The sequence below is a fragment of the Motacilla alba genome, chromosome 1A, assembly GCF_015832195.1.
Source record: "Motacilla alba alba isolate MOTALB_02 chromosome 1A, Motacilla_alba_V1.0_pri, whole genome shotgun sequence".
Taxonomy (NCBI): Eukaryota; Metazoa; Chordata; class Aves; order Passeriformes; family Motacillidae; genus Motacilla; species Motacilla alba.
The window spans coordinates 40,568,473-40,588,669 of NC_052031.1; the positions used below are offsets into that span (position 1 = coordinate 40,568,473).

The 20,197-nt window shown below is 33.1% G+C and overlaps 1 protein-coding gene across 5 annotated transcripts in view; it reads left to right on the plus strand.

Moving 5' to 3' along the window:
* Window positions 1-20,197, plus strand: part of LRRIQ1 (leucine rich repeats and IQ motif containing 1) — a 101,766-nt gene that overhangs the window by 58,862 nt on the left and 22,707 nt on the right. Inside the window, exons 23-24 of one of the 5 annotated variants that reach the window (XM_038155414.1) lie at window positions 3,842-3,943; window positions 13,801-15,570. In XM_038155414.1, the coding sequence (XP_038011342.1) occupies window positions 3,842-3,943; window positions 13,801-13,829 (131 nt within the window). In that variant the 3' untranslated portion in view covers window positions 13,830-15,570. Of the gene's footprint in view, window positions 1-3,841; window positions 3,944-5,397; window positions 6,925-10,200; window positions 11,217-13,800; window positions 15,571-20,197 lie in introns of those variants that run through there. The other 4 variants (XM_038155413.1, XM_038155415.1, XM_038155412.1 and 1 more) reach the window with 4 other exon arrangements.

Below are 20,197 nucleotides of genomic sequence, written 5' to 3' on the forward strand. Positions count from 1 at the left end.
CTCATTTTCCTAAAATACACAACCCCAAAACAGATAATCCGTTTTAATAGTCAGAATGAAAATTTGTGGCATATTATTGTTCCTTATTACACATTACATGAATGACCATTGATCTACATTTTCTTAGTAACAGAAAAAAACCCTGCTTTTGTTGTGATTGTCACTTCTGCATAGAGGTATCTTCTGGGAACTCCAGCCATGGATGAGTTGGAGTTCTAATTGCTGTGCCATTATGGAACAAAAGCTGTTCTTTCTTCCAGCTGAGTTTACAGTATAGATAAGCATCTGTTACTGTGTGCAACTTTGTCTTATCATCTCTTTAAAGTTGTCACGTTATCTTAATGTTTTCCTAATTACAGGTATTGCACAACAAAAATGAGTGGCAAATATTTTAATTTTTCAGTTTCATGTATTAACAAGAAACTTAAGAATGTGGTGCCAGATCAGGCTGTAACTACTCCTTCCATATTATTTCCATAACATATCTTATGTTTGTCCAGCTTAACTTTGCTATTTGGAGGCAGCCAAGGAATGTACATTAAATTATCTCCCTGGTTTCTAGATTGAGAGCACAGATCATCATCTGATAAGCTGCATTTAAATGAGTATGCCTGAATCCAAGATGATATTTCTGTGATTTTGAACTATTGGACTCTTTCACAGTTCTCTGTGTGAAATCGAAAACATTTGATTGCTCATCATCAAAGCATACATGCAGTTCATTTCCCTAGCTCACTCAGAGACTGAAAAGCACTAGTATTATGAAGTAATCTATGTAATATTGCTTACATTTAGCACTAGATAAAGAAAAGGACTCATTTTTAATAACAGAAGAGCTGTAGGCAATGGTTAAGGTGATCCAGGTAGGTACAAATTCAAGTAGTCTGGCACTGTGTTAAATCCATGTAGATTCTTTAAGTTATTTTGCAAAGATTCAAAGATAAATCTTCTGATGGAAATCTCTTAGAAGAATAATTTCTATTCTTTGCCCTTCTTCCCAGTTCACAGAACACTTTGCTGCTGATATCTTTGTGCACAAATAAATGTTTGAGAAATCTAACTTGGGAGTAATAACTCTGAGTGACTTCACCAAAAAATTTTTGTTTAGTCCAAAGTTTAACTTTGGACTGGGTGTTTTCATAGAATTGGGTGGGAGGTTGGATAAGGAAAGATTATATTTTTAAAACATTTTGGTGCAATGTCAATAAACCCACATAGGAAAAAATATATTATTTCAGGAATTATTTTAAATTAATCAAACTTAGTTTGGAAATTTTCAATTGCATTTTGTCTTAAGAGGTTTTATGTGATTTTCTCAATTTGTCTTTGGTCTTTTATTGAAGAAAGACACTGGTTTTTGTAATTAGCATAAAGCTGGAAGAAGTTAGAAATCTTTTTTGTCAACACTGTATGCTAGATGTTGTAAAACTTACAATTATGAAAGATTGTATTTGTATATTTTTTATCTGTGTGCAGGATGTGGATGGCCATGTATCTTAGAACTTTACAGCAGACAATAATAATTCATGCTTAAAATATTTTTTATAACTTCTATTATCTAAAATTTTAAGGAGAACTTATAAAGTGTAATCTAATACAATTTCAAGGTATTTTTCTCACAAGTCTTACTGTGATTCACTATCCCAAAAATTTGGTACCCTGATGAACACTAGTCTGATACAGATATTTTTTTAGTTGGAAGGCTACTTTATCCATTTATACAGAGTGAAAGGATCTACAAACTTGGCAATACAGTTTGTGAATGAACTTAATCCATTATCAGAATCATTCTAATAATCCAGCTTTGAAACTAATGCAGCTAATCATTATTTATTTTGCCTTTTGGATAGTTTCATTGAATAGTTTCATTGCTAGTGAAAGTGAGTTAAAATTACTCTAAATATGACATCCGCTGGGTTAATCTGAAAGCTATAATCATCCTACAACTACATGAGAGAGGCTCTTAGCCAATTTTAGATAACAAATTGTAAGGTATCACTGATTCTGCCTTGTGAAGAAGGCATGACCTAATTTACTCCCTCCCCACATGCCACCATTCCTTCATCAGTCAAGTTTGCTGCTTTGTGAGAGGTTAGCACCATTGAGAACATTCCATCCGCCACATGCTGCTGCAGTGTGGGCTGACCAAGAACACTGCAACATCTTGACATATTTTGCCAATGCATTGTCTCTTAGAGTGCTACACCCCATTAGAGACCTTCTCCAGGCTTGTAATTGATCTTCCGATTCTCTGGGAAAAACTGGGCTCTTAGGATCCCTTTATGTACCATTAGTTTGTAATTAAGTGTCTACTACAGCTGTAGAGGGCTAGTCAAAACCAAATTTACAAATTGTTGTTAAAATTCGTAAGAAGTTGCCCACCTTCTTAACAGGATATTCTGGTCATTCAGAAATAAGAAAACCAACAAACAAGAAAGATATTTACTTTGCTGCAGTGCTGTCATGGTCTTATAAACTCTCTCACTAAACACGAATGAGATCATGTAACAGACTCAAAATGAAGCACCAGACCTCACTGGTAATTTCAATGTATCATGTCTGAATGCTCTTTGAGTCATTCCATAACCTGTTTTCCTGCTCTGTCTGTTCTGGCAGTGTCTCACATATTCATTTTTGCTACACACACATTCTTTGAGAAAATTTAGATCCTTCCCTTGCCATTTCTACTTTTTCTATAAGCTCCATTGCTTTTTTTTCTCCTCGTTACTGATTTCTACCCTTTTTGGCCAGTTTTTAATCATCTTTGTAGACAAGCTTCTTCTGCCTCATTGTTTCTCATATATTCCTGAGAGAGGATATATCTGTTTGGGCTACTGTGTTCTTTTAAACATATTTCTTTTATCTTTTCATTGGCATTCTGTTAATCATGTTACCTTGCTTCATGGCATACCTACAAAATTCATTATACTTTGCTCATCATTGTGTATCTGCTTTCATTTCTACATTAATTTTGGTCCTTTTTTTTTTTTCTTACTATTATTGATGGTTTATTCTGCATTGTGCCCACAATTTTCACATTCCTTCTAATGCACTGTTTCCCTTAAATTCTGACTTTCCTCCTGTGCCAAGCAAAAAATTCTTCCTTCACATTGTAAATAACATGAGAAAATCTCTTCTTCTGACTTGTGTGGTTTTTGCATCAGTGTAGCTTTTGTTAATTATACTCTTTTTTTTTTTTGCCAGTCTAGGAATATGACTTATATAGGTTTATATACAATTATCTGCTCATCTTTACCTCTTCACAGACTTTTAGATATAACAGTTAAGAAACAATCAAGATTTCATACTTCAGTGTATAGACTTCTGGGGTATTTTTTAATTTCAATTTTTTAATTTTAGTGAGGATGGAAGATGGAGGAAGACTAGGTTATTATCTAAAAGTGTAACCTCAAAAAATAAGCTGCCCTCTGTTAACATTTTTTAGGTGTAAATGTCTTAATTTAGACTGCTGAATAATTCTGACCCAAAGCTTTTAGAAACACTGCTTGATATGTACCCTGTTAATATTTCTGCTTTAATTTCAAGCTTAAAATCCATATTTTTTAAAAATATTTTCTGCAAATACATGCTTCAGTGTTTATTTTTAATTTGTAGATGTGTGAGCTGAAAGATCAAGTGTTAAAATTGCAAAACAATGACTTTGATTCTCAGTTGCATGTGTATTTATATGGCTTTTTTTTAGAAAGTGTAATCCTTTGTGAATATAAAACCTACTTTTAAAGGTATTTTCATTTATTAAGTGGCTAAAAGGTGAAAAACTGCTTGAAGGAATGAATGAGCCAGGTCTGACCTTTGATTTTAACTTGTTCTCGTCATCTAGAACCAGCTGTGCGCCTGGCGTTGTTCAAAAACAATGAAAATAAACATCTCTCTGTGAAACCACCAGGGAAGACACAGCCTATAAATGCTGGATACTTTGAAGGTATGAAAAAGTATTTCATTTTATGCATATAAGCATATATGTTTTCAATGTCTTTTAAACCGGCTTACTCAAAATATAAAAAAATATTTGCAAATAGAAAAAGGCAGAAGTTTAAGGAACTTTTCTGTTCCTTGAGTCACAGCAGCGAAACATTTCAATTTCAATTCATTGCAGAGAGCAAGAGGTGCTCCTAGAGCTTAATTCATAGGGAGATTGAGCCTAACTTATTTATTTATTGTTTTATTATTAAATCTTCATCATGAAAATGTCAAAGCATGTCAGAGAGATATAAAATACAAAGTACTAGAATAAAACTTCGTAAATTAAATATCACTTCAAATTCTTCATTAAATTGCTACCTTTTCCAAAGCTAGACATTGACTCCTAAAAATCCTTAACATTTTTTTGAAAGTACTGTCATAAATATTCCCCAGAAATTCATCATTTGCCAGAAGGCAAGGAAAGAACATTCAGCATGTAAATATTATTTTTCATAAATATTTCATAAATATTTAAATACTGATGTAGCTCTTTTACTGTTGAAATTCATGTTAAAACACTCCTTGGTTTCTGTACAACTAAAATAAGGCCAAGTCTATTTGAAATGCCCTTGTTGTAAGAAGACAATCATCTTCAGAGTTTTTTTATATTGTTTTGGTTCTTTTTGCAACTCAATAGTGTACCCAAAGTTCTCAACTCTATCTTATCTTTTTCAAAGACATAGTCATATGCTATCTGATCTATTCCTAGTGTCACAAAGTAAAACTACAAATTATACTGTATTAGCATTCACTGTATGAGGATAAAAATTAGAACATGTCTGAGACAGGTGTGAAATAAATCTGAGTCTACATGAATTGCAATTCAGTCAATTAACTTAGCTGTATGGAAGCCTAGATTTGCCTCACATTCATGAGTCCATGCTCAAATTTGTTTGGAAACAATTCTTGGTGAATTCTGAAGAGGAAATATTTTTGCACTGTTATTTGCTTGGATCCAAGCATGAATTTGCCTTGACTATAGAAAGTCTGTGTGTACTGCACCTGACTGAGCATTTCCCAGTATCTCATTTCTGTGGCATATGCTTATATACATCAGAATGTATCATATGCTGAAGAAACAGGACAGGCTAGCTGCCTGTGAAAAAGTGAATGTCCAATAGAAACAATAGTAGGAAAGCTCAAAACCGTGTCAGAGATAAGCCTGAATACATGTTCAGTACCCTAAAGTCAGTGTAGGTTTAGGCTAGCTTTCCTGCCACCAGTTTATTAGTTCCTGCCTGAAAATATTTCCCTTTCTTTTGAAAGCTGATGTACACATTCTAAATATTACTGAGGTTACTTTTTAAATTTATGGAGAGAAGGTACCAAGGCAGATTGGATATCAAAAGGCAAGCGTAGTGGTGGTGCTCTTAATTGTCTTTCATTCCAAGGGCAATTTTATTCCTCTAGCAGGCTAATAAACAGAAACATTTTTTCACCACTTGTGGCTGCTCACATCCAGTCTGCTGAGTCTTCAAGAAGACAAGCGATACTATTCTGCTTGACCAGAATAGAAATTTGTCCTTCTAGCAGAGTCATTGCTACTTCAGACATTATGTCCAGAAAATTCTAGTTTGTGAATTAGAAAGAGCATTTATTTATATGTATATGAGGTATCATCACACAGAACTAGGAGTTTCTAAATTTAGAATTAGTAGCACTTCACACCTGCATAGTAACTTCACAGAGTTGTGTTATCAGACATGTCTTCTCTTGTTTCCCATTTCCCCTCTTACCTTTTAAGCGTTTCTTCCTCTTTTGCCTGCAATAGATCTCTTTGGGTCTGTTCAGTCATTGGAGTTCTTTCTGTAACAAGAAGGTGGAATGTTTTCATTCTGTATCCATAAATCTTGTGGTCTTTGTATTTTAAATCGATAGAACCCAGACCTGTCCTTTGTGTAGTGGAGATAAACTTCCTCCATTCAAGACCTTTTACTTTAACAGACTCATAGTGAGTCCTTGGGTAGAAAATTTGAACTCCAAACCATCTTCTTCATAAACAATTAAATAAAAAAAATAAGCACATTCTATATAATCCTTCTTTATTTCTTTAAATTTGGAACTGGAGGGAAGAAGTCAACATCAACAGCAAAACAGCAAGTACACACGTGTTATCTGTTAAATAACAGAATCACTACTTTTGAAAGGGGATGCCCTAGGAAGTGAAACAATTAGAGCAGTTTTAGATTTTCAAACTGGAACACATCATGGTAATGAATAATTAAGAAGAAATCTAGTTAAAATGAATGATGGATGTCTTTTGTCTTTATTGTGGTTTTGTGTGTAAGACTACAAAGAAGACAAAAACTAATAAAAGCATAAGAGATATAGAAGTAGTGAAAAGAAATGAGGTTAATATCTGATGATTGTGTTTTCCTGAGATTATTGTTCTGTCATAATTTTCCTTCTTATTTCCCTGCTACAAAAGTTTTGATAAGCTGATATGCAATATGCTGTAAACAAATTTTGAAAGCTTGTGCATAATTTTAATCCCATAGGATAATGCACACATCTCTAAGTTGACGTACGTGTTGTTGGAAAATACGTTTTCAAAACTGGATTTATTTATTCATAAATAGTCAAACTTTATTCATGAATTTTTGTTAAATTTTGGATGAGTCATCATGCTTTGCTTCACTGATGTTAGACAAATACCCACCCGGGATCGTTATTTCACATCACATCAGCACACAGAATTTAGTCAGAAATAAACCCCTTTGTAATACAAACACCATGCCAATGGCATGAGGAGATAATATTCTCACAGTGAAGAGCTTACCATTTAAAAATACAAGCAGCATGTGAAGGCAGAAACCATGGAAATGCAATTCAATGCATTGCTGTATGTGTCAATATATCTGTCGATACATCTGTGTCAGTATGTGTCAATGTATTTTCATACAGTACATGTGTCTGTACTCACACAAATATAAAAGCATATACCAGGAGTATAAGTAGGTATAATAATTCAATAAATGTAACACTTATGACTTTTTATTTGTGTATTTTCAAAGGAAAGTAAATTATAAACAATTACTGTCTGGTGTAATTACTAGCATCAACATGCATTTTGTAATGCTAACACTTTCTGTCAGATGCAGTTTCAGTTTCTTTAAAATTAATTTAATGCATGTGGTCATTGTATTGTAGATACATTAAAACTATTAGTTAAATAAAAATGTATTTGAATCTTTTTTTGTGACATTAACTTGAGTAGGTTGTAAAGTGAGCCATAGAATATGCAAGTATAAATATGTATTTACTGTTTCTCATAACAAATTATACCCTGATCAAAAACCTGAAGACAGATGAAAGCCTAACTTGATGTACTCCTGATGATTTGCTGGACATTTCCTGGGACTGTGTATATTACACTGCTCTCTTTGGTGAGATAAGGTTATGCTTCCATCATGGTTGTTGAGTTTCATTTAGTGTCAGGTAGCTGACAAACAAAACGTGCCTTCTTTAATGAGTATTCTGGTTCAATGAATGTTCTTGGACATATTTTTGTGGTTTGTAGATGGTGACATTTCAAAGATCTCAAAATTTTGGAAACTTTATAAGGCACACAGATAATTGTCATAATTTCCTATTTTGCATCAAAGCATATTTTTTAGAAAGCTTTATGACTTCTTGTCCACTTTTTGTCTGGAGGCTATTTCAGTTGTTAATTTAATGTAAAATAGTCTTGACTGTTTTGGGTAAAGTACATCAGAAACTGAAGGAAAAATCTATCCTTGACTCCTCTTGGGAAGTTCCAGTTAGTCCTCGCGGAACGTGTAACAGAGCATCTCTGCCATCTGTGGGTCCATAATTACAGGATCTGTAATTTCATTTACATGGAGGAAGGATACTTTTCTAGCCAACAGTGTGAATATTTAGTCCCAGTACAGCAGCTGAGAACTGAAGAATGAGCCCTAAGGCCAAACACATTTTTTTGCTACAAGCTTTGCAAACAGTGTGTGTCTTTTTGGGTCCTCTTTAATCCAGTTTCCTCAATGGTTTTGGTGGGTTATCCAAATAATTTTTGTTCAGTGGGATGGGAAGCTGAATTCCAATCTGTAGAGCAAGTTGGAAGAATGCAGGAGATCAGATGAAAATCCATTCAAACAATCCAAGTATTATTTGGATATGATTGACTTTATTTCACAGGTTGTGCTCTATTTAGTTTCATAGATTGTGCTGTATTTAATTTTGTAGGTTAGGTGATTTATTGGCATTTATACTATATTTATTTTTAGTCATATCCATATCCATCAGTGACACATCTATACCATACACTTCAAAGTGAAAACAGTGCAATGTGACTTCACCCAAAAATGTGAACAATGATTTATGCCTGGAGGTTTAACTATATAAAAAATGCACTGGGCTGTGTTGACAAGATATGTTTGCCATAGTTTGGGAACCTGCAGTTCTGCTTGGCAGTACTGTATTTCCTGCCATTTTATGCTCATGGTGACCAACGAAAATGTAATGGATATAGTGTTAAGACTGATTTCACCAATATAAATTTGATAATTAATAGATTATGCTTTCTTGGGTGACTTTTAATTATGCCAATATTTATTTATTTCTGTTGAAATTGTTACTTGAAATAACATTTATTTTTCAAGAATAAGAAGTAAAGTGAGCTTGTGATTATGTCATATGATTTGAAGATAAATATCAAGGAATCTACTTAGTCATCTGTTTTCCAGCTTTATAATAGTTCCTAATTATGAAACTCTTTATAGTCTCAAGTGAAAATTATTGCAAAACATTCTTATAGAATATTATTACTAGTGATAATTGAAAGTGCAAATGTGAGACTTTGGAAAGTTGGAATTTAAGGTTGGCTAATTCTGTTAGTTCATTAAAATATTGTTGCACTTGACCAACATAGTTTCTTAGATTTTCTGTGTTATAAAATATGAATACATTTTTTAAAAAAGTATGTGTGACATTTAATAGAATTTGTGTTGATTCAAATCACTGATGCTTGACAAATCACATCTACATGACAGTTAAGAGATGGTATTGAGGCTGGAATGCTAGTATTCATCTTTATATGGGCTTTACATGTTCTGGTTTTTGTTGTTTAAGAGCATGTAAAAAGACATTGAACTATAAGTGAAAATTTGTGTTAGTTGCTTTCATCTTTTAGAAATCAGCTCTTTTTAATTGAGAAATATTAATGGCATCAATTCCCAGGAATCACAGTGTTTGTAAACATCCATTTCCAAAGTAAGTTGTCTTTTATCGATCTGTTGTCTCAAAAGGATTAATAACCACATTTGAAATCTGGGCTTGCTGCAATTCTGTGAGTTGAATTGCCATGTTTACAGTAAACTGTAACTGTTACATATCGCCCAGGTTCTGAATTGTGTGCCACATTAGGGAAGCAGTTTCTAATCCATACAGCACTGACAAAAATGACAAAATAATGCATTTTCAGGGAATGTAAGATCTGTCCTGAAATGTAATGAAAATGTGTTACAGAAACTTGCAGTGCAGAAGGGGTTGTATCTTTTGAAATCATAATTCTATGGCTTTGTTTCTTATTATTTAGTTTGAGCTCACACAACAGAACTCTTGCATTGAAATATTTTCTCATTTTAAGGAATTAATGGCTCTCCACCAGCCCTTCAACATGTAAAATGAGTAGGTTACTTGTGTCCAGTACATCCAAAAAGAGCCAGGATAAAATAAACATAAGGAGTTGGATATCTTGGAAAAAATCTGTCATGGGTTTGGGTTAATCATCTCCAGAAGAAATTCAACTTGATGCCTGAAATGTAAGACTTCTTGGAGAAAGCAGTAAAGCCTGAGGCAGTGTTGATCTGAAGGAGTGCTCTCCATGGGTCAGAGCTGCTCTGCTGGCAGAGTGCAAACCCAGTTCACAACAGCGGTACGCTGAAAACTTGTAAAGGACTGCAGGGGCCTTACAGTGCACGCACTCAAGCTTCAGTTACATAGTTCTACTGGTCCAGTTTCTTATTATAAAATAAAACTGAAAAATAAAATCTGTGCCTAATTTTCTAGTCTCCTGTCTGTCAATGATAGTGTAGGATTTTTTCAGTATTCATAGAATGAAGCAATCCTGAAATTATGTTTAAAAATAAATATGTAAAATATAATTTATGTGGGTTTATGCAGTGCACTTCAGGGTCTGAATATTTATAAATTATCTAGACGTATGAAATTTTTATTAATATTCTTGCTTTTCATTTTCAGTCACTAAAAAAACAAAACCAAAACCAAACCACTTCTATTTGCCTGAAGTTCCTGGACAGGAGGTACTTGCCATAGATACATACCAGCTAATATTATGAATTCCTGTTGTGGTTCTAGTCTTCAGAGTTCCTGCCTTCGTATATTCAAGGTTTCTGACCACATATTTCACCTGCCTGTGTACTTTCTCTTTGTTCCTGACTCTGCTATTTTGCAGATTGTTGTAATTTGTGGTAGCATAAGGATTTTATTAGAGTATCAGATACGAATGTGGTCTCTAACCTAGAGAATGTATTTGTTTGTTCCAATAAACTTCCAAAACTAGGATTTTGAACAATGTATAGGTGGCTGCCTGTGCTTTCATAACATATTGATTTACCAGTTTTTATCAACCTAAAAGGAACTGCACACAAGAAAAAAAATCTTACTCTTCTTTTGCTATAACTACCCAGTGACGACTTCAGTCAGAGAGAGATTTCACCCAAAATGCCATCACAGGTGGAGAACTACTTTTTCTCATTGTTGAATAAAATGATATAATAGTTCAGATAGTTTTATTTGCATCTTTTTCAATTTTGTCTTTTTTTTTCTCCTCTTCTTGATATTTTATGTCCAAAATTTTTGTAGTGTGACATCTGCATCTCAGCCAGTGTAAATGTAAACAAGTTGATTCCACATTCAGATCCAAAGCTTTTAATGCTACATAAGGCAATCGTTTTAGATGAATAGATCCCTGAGTACTGAAGCATTTCAAATCCTTTTTCATTTGACCATTCAGTGACCTGATAACTATTTCCTGTCCCTAAGTAAGGTCATGACCCAGGTCTTAGAGAGCAAAAGACAGATAATTTTAGCAACAAGTTAAATCCAAATGGATTTGGTTGGAGGGGCTAAGGGAGAATAGGTTTGGTTAATTTCCTTTAAAATAAAGTGTTACTAAAATTGTATTTAGCATGTCCTGTTAAAAGTAATTATTGAATTTGTTGCTGTCATGTTTGGATACCTGGGGACTGCAGTCAATATTGGGATGGTTTGTTTATTTGCTTTGCTTTCACTGGACAGTGCCCAATGCATTTTTTTACACTTCAAAAAGCAATTGCTAATGAAGAGGTCATTAAAAGTGCATATTTGGATGTATTCTAAGTGCTTTCCCTAATGAGTTTTTCAAACACTAAAATCATATTACTATGCAAATGGTTTTTAAACATAGGCCACGAATTCTGTGTCTGTGAAAGTGTCATGAATGTTAACATTGCACAAATGTTCCTCTTGCAAAAGAATTTCCATTTGGTATGATGATATGAGTAAGGAATATAATATAGCCTTAGAAATATTTTATAGGTACAAATCTTGCTTCAGTTGGAATCTATGGCACATTTTAAATCCCAATTAAAAGAATGTTTCCTGTAGCTATAGATTTTAATAATTCCATTATTCTAAGCACTTTCAGGAAAAGGAAAAGGCTTTCCTTTTTAAAGGAAAGCCTTCACACTAGAGCTTTTCATTAATTTGGAAATATAATTTATTAAATTTTGCTTTAAATAATTTTTTTTCCTATTCTTTAATGGGAAGTGTGGTGTTGTGAAGAATTAGTATTATTAATGACATCAGAAATCTACAGCAGTCCAAAGAGGCCATTTTCACAAGTTTAATATTAAACACACATTGAATTATCTGTCTGTTTTTATAACTAATAATGTTGTTGTTTAGATACATTTTTCAAGCAAAATATCAAAACAACACTCTAAAATTAAAATAGAGGAATTTAATATTTTATGCTGTTCAATACTAGCCCTTAGAGCAAAGTTCTGCAGTTTTTAAAGATTTCATATAATCCAGCATTTAATGTATGGTGGACCTACCTAATTTTACAAGGAATTACAAGTAACTCAAGTATTTAAATGAAAATGTACAATCATGCAGTGATACCTATGTAACTTTTATGGTGTGTTATTTCTGTGATGTAAATTTTCCTACTTCATAACTTTGCAGTTCAATTCTTATCAAAACATGTTAGCAATTTCTGGAAATGCATAGGTTTGTGCTAGTTTGATGTATGCACTGCATAAATTTTATCTGGCATGTGAGTATAAAAAAGGTAGAAATGCTGAATTTTGCAGTTATATGTTTTTTCCTCATATTGGTAAGAAAGTCTGCATTTTCAGACAGTATTTTTGAATACAATTTTGTTTACATGGCATTCTAGAATTATGCTCTCTTTTCAGGTTTATTGTCAGGTTCTCAAACCAACATGGTTTTAACTTCATAAATTAGCACATTTATAGAATGCTGTAGATAACCCAGTCCAGACAACGAGATAAAGAAATCTAAGTATCCAGACAAAAGAACTTCATTTTCATAGTCATCATTAAACAAGTACATTATGAATAACTACATTTTTTACTGGTTTCTAATTGCCCATTGAGCATCAGGCTTACTAAGACCCTGACTGTGGAGACATTTCTCTAAAATGCATGCTTTTTATTTTCTGATAAGAAGCAAGCTCAGCAGTTTTCACTTTATGCAGAGACCAGTGATATCTCTTGTGAAAGATAGAATGCGACTTTTAAAAAGGAGGAATTCAAACTCTACTGTGTATTTGTAAGTTAAATTTACTGAGTATTTGCTTTAGTACCTGATGTATATTTTGTAATTGAGAAATTAGCAGTGAATGTAAAAAGAAAGGAAGCTATGTGCCAGTAAGCCAGAAAGTTCTGATTTAACCTACCAATGACCTGGCTTTGTTTGTTCAGATGACAGTTCTAAAAGTGTGCAGAGAATATTCCCTTTTAATACAGTTATTTGCCGCGAGCCGTGACCTCACTGCCTGTCGGGGAGCAGGTCTGAATTGGCCCTTTCTCTGATATCGTGACATTGCTTCTGTTGCCTCGATTGTGACCTCTGATTGCATGATACCCCTGAGAGTTCAATTTAATAAGCGTGACTCCTGACTCTTAGCCAGGTCTGCCTTCTTAGGTTTTGTCAGACTCTGCTTGTAGTCTGGTCTGCATATGCTAAAACACTGCATTGGCTGTCATCATACTGTGTGAGTTGTGTGCACTGTGTTCAAAACTCTCTTTCAAACGTCGTTCATTTATTGCAAATGCACATGTTTATAAAGTTTTTCTTGGAATAAATTTTAGATGTTTCTTTCACATGTATGGATGCTTGGGATTTTTGGGTCTTATACCTTTGTACAGATAGTTACTACTCTTTCACTAAATTACTAAGCATGTGTGTTGTCCGTGCATCATACTAATTTCTTTCTTCCAAATTTTATTTCCCCTATGAGAGTGTTGTATATTTTTATGACTTCCCATACAATATGTTTGTTCAATATAGAAATATTAGGGGAAAATCCCTTTTTATCATGGTATAATTAGTACAGTCACACAACAAAGCAGTACTGATGAGCACCCAGAGCACTGTAAGGTGTAGTGACCCAGGACCAGGCAGGTGAAAGCTGAAGAATCTGTTTGGAATCCAGGAGAAGGTGAGTAGAATTAAGACGTTTTAAATACCATTGAAAATAAGTTATCTTGGGTTTAGTGTCAATTTAGCTATATCATTGCATTCTTTTCTCCTGTTTTCCTCCTCTTCTAGCCAGAATGCAGAAGAAGAGTCTGTTCTGAGACCTGGATGCCTTGAGGGTGATGATGCTATTCAGATATTTCTCCAGTTTTAGTGCCCCTTGATGCATTCACTGAACCAGTATATGGAGAAGTTTACAGATTGAAATAAAGTTTCAAGAACTGTGGTACAAGTTTCTGTATTTACTTACATGCATTTTCTGTATTCTCATTGCAGATATGTACCCATTTTTATAGCCTCTGTATCAGTACCCATAACTTTGTGCTTCTAAAAAAATTATCATTTCAGAAATGCAGAAAAATCTTGCTGAACAAAATAATGCTTTGGGCTTACTTTTGTAGCTACATTAAATTTTTTCTGTAAATATTACCGTTTAATACTTCCTTATTTCTTTAAGTGCTTTGAAGAATTCTGTTAACCTTTTCAATCAGATTAATTTTTATTACAGTTGTTTATTTTGTATAAAAACTATATTAGGATCTTTCTTATAAAACAAGTTCTATATAAGGCAGAGAGTGGGTATTTTCTTCTTCCACTCAAACTTGATAATGAAATTCTATTCCTTCTTCTTCGTGACTGTGACTGTTTACACTGAAGTAAAATCTCAGTTTGGCAGGTTGGGGTTTTTTGGGTTTTTTTGTTTTGGTTTTTTATTGGTACACAAATTCTCATGTAAGATAATGTAATTTTACAACTCAGTTTAGTCTCTAAGGTTTTAAAAGTCACACTATAATCATCTGTTTCCTTCTTCTGGAGTAAATAGTGTAAGATTAACTACTGAATTTCCTTAATCAAGTGAGAGTTTGCCTACCTAATTGAAATTTATGGGATTTCACTCCTCTCTGGATCAGACCTTAATGCTCTGTAAATTCCTGTGCTATTGGCAAGAGATTAGATCATCAGCTGCAAAGAAGCAAAGTTACAAGTGAACAACTGTTTTAACCTGTTGGTAGACAACTGGTAAAACAAATTACACTTTTAAATTAATTAGTTATGGCTGTCTTAAAAGCTATTGCAAATATAAACAGAATGCATATGAGTCAACTTCACCTATTTGGAATCATCATGATATTTAGGTTGTTCCCTCCTTTTCAAATACATTTTATATACATGTATATAGAAATACATATGTAAAGACAGTGAGTAGGAGAGTTTGGTAGCAAGTTTAGATGAAGCTTTTCATAAAAACAAACTAATTTAAACACACCTACAATAAGCACAAGCTGTTTAAAATCAAGATTAGGGACAGTTAAATTATGTTCACAAATAGAACTGGGGGGTTTGCGTTCATCTCACTAAAAAAGAATTTGAATAAAGTTCTAAACAAAATTCTGTAAAAGAACAGGAGGAGTCAGATCTAATTTATTCATTTTTCAAATGGTTTATTCAGTAGGTAAATCATTCAAACCTTCTCTGCATGGATAGAGAAAACCTGTGCCATTGTAACTATAACTGATCCAAAATCAATATAAGTCAGTTCCATACCTGGGGATGTGTGTTGATTTCTCTATAATTATATACAGTGTTTTGATTCCTGTTTGTTTTCATGTGTTTACCAGCTGAAAATTGCAGTTTTGTAATGAGGAAATCTATACAAATACTAAGCTCTTTGAGACATATGTATTGAGAATTAACCTGGGGCAACTTATAGGCAAATTGTGGTTTTCTTTTGCTTTTTTTGCCTGACCTTCTTTATAAATGGAAGGATTGGGGGTTTTTTCATAGATCTACAAGACACTGAAATTTCATATTGTTTATTGTCTTCCATGATGTATCAACCAATTAAATATAACTCAATAAAAAGAATTAGTACTTTTATGTCTGTATTTATTTTTAGACACTCATAAGTTTAATGTTTATGGTTGTTTTTAAGCTGCATATAAATATATAAGAATTACACACAATTGGGGATTAACTAATTTTAGATGTAGTGTCTTAAGAAAAAGAAAAGACTCTGAGTCTGAGACGTTTTTTCCATTTAATTCAATGAACATTAAATCAAGTCTTGTTTATACAATGTTTGGCATAATGATAGGCCTGATCTTCAGTGTTACCTCTTCATTTTGCTATGAAGTAAACTAAACAGCAGCCTTGCACTCAGTGTAGACTTTGTTTCTGTATTTGACAATGGAGAATAGTTCTGCTGTTACAAATTACTGTGCTGACAGAGCTGTGAATTGTTGTCACACTATGTTCATCAAATACAAATAGGCATTTCAAGTCAGCATCAGAAATTGAGCCAGAAATAGTTCTGCTCAAACAAAACAAAACCCTTTTAAATTGAAAAATATATAGTATTTTGATCCATCATATATATATTAAGTATATTATATAAATGGAATGGATAATCAGTCTAGAGGCATTCATAACTAAACTACATATTGACATTAGTACAATAATTTCATTATTTCACTTTCAGTGTTACTCTGCAATAAGTACCAATCATGCATGGTACTTCAGCACATCATATGTGTTGATGAGCATGAGTTCTTAAAACAAGTTCTTCTATTATTCAGATAACTTTCTAGGAAAATCGTATTCTCAAGAGTAAATATAATAAAGATTTTTTTAATTAAAATTCTGAAGCTGTGACATGAAATTACGTGCTTTAATTATTCATAGAATGTATGAGAAAATTATTAATGTGATGTAAGTCAGCTTTACTGACTAAATTCATGCTGCTCCAGAGTAATGACAGTTTTTTTGTTCCTTTTAGTACTTGGCATATGTGTTCTCTTGTCACATAGAAGCCTCCAGTTTTTATTTTGAACAAAAGTTTGGTTGAGTTTGAATTTTTCAGTTCCTTTCTTGTACTTTTAATATCTTCACTACAAACAAAACCTACCCTAATGGTTGTCACACTCAATAAAATTGATAGTATTGTGTAGGTTTTGCCCTTTTTATAGTGAACAACGTAGTCGTTAGACCTCCTGCACTCTTACAAAATGTTCCTTTGTACTTGTTATTTTGAGAATTCCTTTAGAAGATCTTATGTCTTAAATAGTTTTACTTGGTTTATTGAATTTAGAGAAAGATATTCCTCTGGTTTGGACTACATATAAAGTGATATCTCTTCTGTCTTGGAAATACTTTTTTATCACTGAGCAACTAAACACTTGTGTTGAAGTTCTTGATTGCTTCTGTCATTTAATTTTAAGAAGTGAGAATGGATAGAAATAAAATCTATTAAAATATTCTGTAAAAAAAGGGGATTTTATGTTATGCTTGTCTTATTTTTCTCCTCAATAGTAAAAAATCCTCAGTAAAGAACATACATCAGTAAAGAACATACATCATTTGAGAGTTTGTTAATTCCCAAAGTTTATGAAAAAAACTAGAGATAGGGTGTGTACTAGGCAGATTTGAAACTGCAGACAATAAACTATGTGAGTGTAGGCACTAAGGATAAACAAAATAGGCTAAATCTACCTCCATCTTATTTATATCTTACATTTACTCATGGATAGCTAAGCACTGAAATGCTGAACATGGTATTTCAAAATATTTTTTACTCCTCTTAATTTCTTCTGTTCTTCAAGAGCCTTGACTCTCCAAAGTACTCTTGGCAACTCTTGGCTGTGCTCCAGACTCACTTCTCAGCAGTGCTGTTGATGAAATTTGCCTGTGCAGTGTGGCTGAAGCGGGTACTGTATAGGCTACATAACACTGTGTTCATAGAAGACTACACAAAAGAATAATGTGCAAGTATGGTATAGCACTGTAATGTCTTTCATGTTCTTCTTGAATTTGTAAATGCCTGAGTGGATCCTGGAGCATTCTGATTGCAGGTAGAAGTAGTTTACATCAGGAACTCTTTTCTTTCTCTGCATGTGGGTGGCGTATCACCCCTGTAGTTTCTTCATTTTTGGTTTTGACAGGGATGTTTTTGGGGTTTTTTAAAGAACCAGCTTAGTTTCTCAAAGATAAACCAATTCCATATTCAAAAAGTCATAAATTAGCAAAAACATTTGAAATGAGCAGTTGCTTGTAAGGCAGCTTCCTGTAGATACCAGGTTAAATATTTTTTTAAGTTTATACATCAAAGCAGAAAAGTGTCATAGGTCTTTGGAAATATCACAACATGAAACTGTCGTTTGTTACAAAGAAAAATATTAAAGATAAATAAGAAAATGTATTACATGTAAGTGGAGGAGTACAGGAAGTGATAACAACCCATAAAAGTTGCAAGAGTTGGTCACATTGGAAGGAACAGTGTTTAATGATGTCTGATGTCAGTACTAGGAAAATTAACCTTATGAAGCAATTCAAGTGGAAATGTACCATGTTACAAGAGTAGAAGATTTGAGCATTATAATACAAAGCATTTTTATGATCAGAGGGTTGCCATAGAAGAAGTTAATCAGGAGATCAGATCCTGGAAGAAATTCTTTGATATTACTGGAATATGAATGGAGAGAGAAATAATTTTAAATTGTGTGTTTTAAAAGTAGGCCATTGAGGATAAAATAAGACTTAGATTTGCCTCAGTGTGGGAAAAAGAAAATGTTGAATTTAAACAGTAAGCTAGGGACAGATAAATTGTAGTGGTGTATTCTGCAGGGGCAGGAACAAGTAGCAGAACAGAAAATAATGGGAAGGTACAAGTATGAAGCCCTGTTTTCCTTTAATTCAGAAGCTGAAATTTGTACTTTTTCAGTGATGTAGGAATCTCAACTGAAAGATTCAGCTTTTGCATAATCTAATATAAGACATCAAAGAGAGAACACAGAAAGCACAGTCTGAAATATGATAACTGCTGAAATAGCATTAACTTGTTGGGGAAGACATTAGAGAAGAAAAGGAGGTTTGTAGATCAAATAGTAATATAGTAAGCCTTATTTTAATTTGAAAAAAATGAAAAATACTTGGTAAAAAGAGAAAAAGGGCTAAAGTTTTAGGAAAAAAACCCTCTTTTTAATTTTTTTCTTTCAGTAGCTGCTTTTGTAATTTTTGAAAGACATTCTTTTGTACATTGATCAGCACTCCCATGTTCAAAACTCCTTATTAATTGATAATTGATAAAGTTTTTGATAGAGCATTTTTAAGCATTAAAAATTATGTAGGTCATAACCTGAGGTAGTATTCTTGTGATACAGTTCTATTTCATATTTTATTCAGCTGTGAACTCACTCAGACACTACTATAAATATTTTCATTTCATTCATTCTGGTCCTACATATGGAAGTTGATATAGTCAGAAGTCACTCAGATGAAAAAATATCTTCTAAAAGTACCTAGTAGATCAAAAGAAAATGTTTTTAAGGTAGAAATGTATGTACCCCATTGTCTGAAAATTTCAGCCTTGAGCTGTAGATAAACATCTGAGGATGCTATAAGTTTCAGTAAGAACTCTGTACCAATTTCTGCCATACAATGTTGCCAACTGTCTGGAAGTCACATGTGTATTTCTACCATAAACGTACTCACAGAATACCTGTAAGCACGCTAAAGACCACTCTAAATACCATTCTTTTTCCAAAGCAGTTTGGGACCTGTTGTGATTGCTGTGTCATGGACTTTTAGGGACTCCTGACAAAGTGCATTTCTAACAAATGCTTTCTCTGTGGAAAAAAAAAAAAGAAATTCCTATCATTTCTCTTACATTCTAGTATATGGGTGGGTTTTGGGGGTGAAGGGCAGTGGGGGTTGAAATTTTTAAATTATTGTTGTTTTCCTGTCTGTTTCCAAATACTTCACTTTTTTGCCTTAATAGCAGGAACAACTCATGTCATTCTTACTTTCTGTTCTGTGTGTATTATATAGACAGTGTCAGAAATAAGGCTTTTGTTGTTGTTGTTGTTGTTGTAACATGGGAAAAATGAGATTAAAAAATTGGAATTTAGATTTGGGGTTTCAAGGTAATTTATAAATGTGTAATACACACATTATATAACTGTATAGAAGACAGTAATTATAAAATCCAGAAATTATAAATCCTCACAGGGTAGATAAATTTAATTTTCAATTAAAATATTTATTTTTTAGATTTTGTGCATTCATGCACATACTTACACACAGATGCCCTCATATATTTCTGACCAGTAATTTATGCCATAATACTGACAGAGAAGAAAAATCTAATACATTAATAGCATAGACAATATTTTTATACCCAAGTTCAACTAATTAATTCCTTTAAGAATACGGATTTCAGAATACATATTGAGAAAATTAACTCTGGTCACAGATTTTTTTATTAAGGGAGGAAAACTTAGAATTCTGAAGAATTTCCAAGCCCTTCTTTCACATTGTATGTCTTTGGTTTCGTAGTCTTTTATTAGTATTGTACTCCCTATGGAGCAAGATCTGAAGTGATTTAAGTCACCTTCTAAACACAAGATTTGAAAGATTCAATACAGTGTAAGCTTCTCCATATATTTATCAAGAAGCAGGACATACTAAAGTTCAA